Below are 4,140 nucleotides of genomic sequence, written 5' to 3' on the forward strand. Positions count from 1 at the left end.
TGAGAGCAGCAGAGAATTCTTCAAATTTCAATCAGTTATTTGCGACCTTGTTTTGCTTTTAATCAATTTCCACGGATGGAATTGCTTGTTCAGATCTGTATGTCGTTCCAAAGCGACATACAGATATAGTAACATACTAGGCATATGCATTACATTTTGTTCTCTAAGTGGAAATGGTTTTATAAATGTGAGCATGCAGTTTTCTTTTTTAGAAAAATCATGATAACGACTTTAAATTTAATGACCCTTGCAATATCTTAACTTTTTTAAAATATCTCAGTCTCAGTTCAGGCGATACTTTAGTGAAACGGCAAATAATTCTCAACTATAAGCGCGACGAATTTTCGGACTCACTAGCAGTCTGACAGCGAACGTTGGGGCGTCAATACCTACCTCAATTTGTTCCGTGATGGGGACGGGGGTATTAATTCTTAAATGGTGTAAAGATGACTAAAATCGTTACCCATTGACTTTAAAAAGAAAACATGTCAATGAATATATTATTATTCTTACTAATAGAACATACATTTTTTAAGTGCACACCACCACCCGTCATATATGCACAGCCGAGGATATGCACGGCCGCTTTCAACAGAACATTAAATGGACGCATGTTGGATTTGTATGACACATTATGTTTCGGTCGGCATGCGTCATTTGCACCCGCGACCCGCAATCCGCGCATCGCCTACCCACGATCTTTTTAGACCATGCCTCAACTAAGGTATAGCCTTAAAGCAGTGGAAGTAAAATATCTGAGCGTGTAAAACCGGCTTTAAACGCACATACCTACTCAGGTTAACCTACATTTTAACCATACTGTACTTTCAGGTTTATTTAAATAAACTGATAACACAATAAAAATTGTTAGCGAGAACAACATTCAAATAGAATATTACGTTCATAAGACCAAGACGTCCTTTTTAACCTTGTGTTTCAATCAATTTATAAACTAATTTATTATTTCATTATTTTACATATCGATATAAAAATATTTAACAAAAATTCATAGTTAGCTAACAATAGTGTGCGTGTAAAAAGTGTTATCAGTGAACGAGAGAGTTAATAAATCGTAGTTTCGTTTGTTTTTGTTAAAAAGTGTGTTATATTTATTGAATTTTGAAAAAATATACACTAAAATAATATTATATCGATACAGAATTATCGTATAGCTAATAGTTGAAAAGAATCAAGCTTTTGTTCAAAAACGCGTCGTCAGTTTATCAACAAAATTAATAATTATTAGTGACCTATTTAAAAATAATAACTATGTCCCGCACAAGTGAAGTTTTAATCACGGTTCTTATTACTACATTGATTATAATAATATTTTACTTATCGATGTCAGATGCCGATGGAATTGATTGTTTGGTACTCTCTGATAGTAAACATGTGAAGTGCACGAATACAACACTTCAGGGGTATAATAAGCTTCGAGCGGAGCACTTTATCAATATATCTCAGTTAGAATCCGTCTCTCAACTCAACGCCTCGGACTGCATGCTCTATGATATTGAGGATGGTACCTTCGCATCCTTAACTTCCCTTGAAATATTAGATCTTTCAAGGAACTTTTTACACACTTTTTCATTTTTAAATATTTCCACTGAGCTACGTATTTTGAATCTAAATTCAAATATAATGACATCGCTTAAAGGAATTATTTTACTAACAAGAAATAATTATTTTTCAATGCAAATATCCGGCAATCTTTTCGAATTTGATGACAACTTTAACTTTAAACAATATTTCAGTGGTAAATCACTTTATTCGCTAGATGTTTCCAAAAATATTGCTATTCCTATCAGACTGAAAAGTTTAACTTGTGCTCGCCTATTAACGGCATCTTCAACAAACCTTATTATGCCCAATGAATCTAGTTCGGACAGATCATGTGAAATATGCGCCAACACTATCAATTTGAATATTTCTGGAAATAAACTACGATTTATTTCAAGGTATGCATTATTGTGTGCTACTGGACTAATTTCTATAAATCTGTCATATAATGAAATAGCACACTTACCAGACGATTTTTTTCATTCATATTTACAATTGAAAAACATTTATCTACGTGACAATCTATTATACTCTTTATCTGACAATGCTTTCTCTAATAATATAGAGTTATCAAAATTAGATCTTTCACTAAATCAACTATCAATTTTATCTGACAATATTTTCTACAATAACACACGCATATGTATTTTAAATCTTTCATACAATGAACTATTAACTTTGTCCGCCAATATATTTCGATCACAATCTAAGTTGGAATATCTGTATTTATCGAACAACAATATTAGGACATTGCCAAATGCAATCTTCTCGGCACTGGCGAGCATAATAGAAATAGACCTCTCTGGAAACCATTTAATTCATATCCATTCTACAACTTTCCCGGAGAAACTACGTACGTTAAAATTGAAACATAATCGCTTACACACTGTCGGATTTAGTCAATTTCCTTTAATTGAACATATTGATTTGTCTTTCAACCTTATTGAGACCATTTCTATAAACATATTTCACTATCCAAATTTAATAAATCTTCATTTGCAATGCAACTCTCTAAGCTCATTACCACCTAATGCGTTCGCTACTAATCTTTCTAATTTAAATATGGATCTACGGGGAAATCCTTGGAAGTGCGGTTGCTTCCGAGAGTTTACCGAAAAGGTAGTGGCTTCCGGTGCAAAGTACGTTCAAGACAATTTCACAGATGGAAAAACTCCAGTTTGTATAATTGTAACTGACGACTATTTTTGTGATAGGTCACCTCTCCCTTACGTCTTGCATGGACGTTGGTGTCAACAGCGAAAATCACGTCTGTGTGGGAGATGCCTTTAGATTATTTACAAGAATGTGCTCTGCCATTCTTTCTAGTCTTCACATATGAGTTCATAGGTTACATGGAAATTGCACAATATGTCGGCTGTTGCACCGGAAACAGATGGTCGTACAACATTGCGATCAAAAAATAACGCGTTGTTCGTAGAGCAATTCAACTTCTAGTTATACGTACATATGTTACAAAACTATTAATATGCTAGGCTGGTATGCGTAAAGTAATATTACAATTCTATTAGATTCGATAAAAACCTTATTTGATAATGATTTGTATCAAGATATTATCTGATAATAACACTCTCAGTATTATCAAATACATATGCTAACCTACTTTTTAATTTTAAATACCAAATTCTTCTTCTTCTGGTCGTGCACTCATGGCTGAGGATCGTGACCACATTTGAATTTCGCCATCCTTTGAGCGACCAAGACTTTCGATTCTTCTCGATCTTGCCCCCAGTCTGCTCTTTCACTTGGTCGCTCCAGCGCGCGGACGCTCTTCCTCTGCATTGCCTTCCCAGGTGCCCTATGTTATAACTTGTGACATGAAGTCACCCGATGACATGACGTAATTGTGATATAAGCTCAATAGACGCATCGAGGCGAGCCGCCCAAGCACACGGCTCACCATAGATATTATTATGCTGAAACACCTATTTGTGTATGGGGACACTGAATAACGCCAGTATTTGAGTAGCGTTAATTTCTCGAATGCTATTATCACTCCGGTAGTACGTCACAATGATGTGATATGACGTCATGTCGATCGGGCGACTTCAACTCGCAAGATACAACATAAGGCTCCTGGAGGGCACCCAAAACTACCAGTCTCTCCAGGTTGTCCGGTCCGCGCCTGACATCATCCAGAGACTGAAGATAAAAGAACGGCTCTCGACAATATGTCTGAGTAGAATTGGACCTAATTCTATATAAATATATAATATACATATATATATATATATGATATGGTTATATTTCTAATTTACCCACATAGCCAGTTTTTGTCTTTCCCTTGTATTCCTGCGATTTTTACTATCTACGTATTCTATAAGTGTTTTATTTAAACTTCAATGAGTGCCCATATATAATATATTATTTATCTAAACATAATTAAAAATTTGAATTATTATAGTCTACTACATTATTATTGCTTGCAAATGTTGAAATGTTTATTCCTATTCCGTTATACTTCAGATATTTTACTGCGACTGAAGTTGCACTGAGGTCAGATGATATGGATATCTGGTAATTAATTATAAATCTAATTTATTATATCTCCGAGCAATCTCA

General features: G+C 34.5%; 1 protein-coding gene across 1 annotated transcript; it reads left to right on the top strand.

Annotated features, from left to right (window-relative positions):
* The first annotated feature begins 1,139 nt into the window (after positions 1–1,139).
* LOC147069254 (uncharacterized) lies at positions 1,140–2,997 on the top strand. The gene has a single exon (XM_085950943.1). It carries the CDS (start codon positions 1,270–1,272, stop codon positions 2,848–2,850), a length of 1,581 nt encoding a protein of 526 aa, XP_085807069.1. The 5' UTR covers positions 1,140–1,269; the 3' UTR covers positions 2,851–2,997.
* Positions 2,998–4,140: the final 1,143 nt, after the last annotated feature.

Source organism: Rhyacophila brunnea, unplaced genomic scaffold, assembly GCF_057557595.1.
Source record: "Rhyacophila brunnea isolate RB1 unplaced genomic scaffold, BYU_Rbru_1.0 scaffold_24, whole genome shotgun sequence".
In the NCBI taxonomy this organism is placed as follows: Eukaryota; Metazoa; Arthropoda; class Insecta; order Trichoptera; family Rhyacophilidae; genus Rhyacophila; species Rhyacophila brunnea.

Coding starts and splice junctions, on each gene's coding strand:
- LOC147069254 (XM_085950943.1), top strand. CDS start 1,270: ATGTCCCGCACAAGTGAAGTTTTAATCACGGTTCTTATTACTACATTG.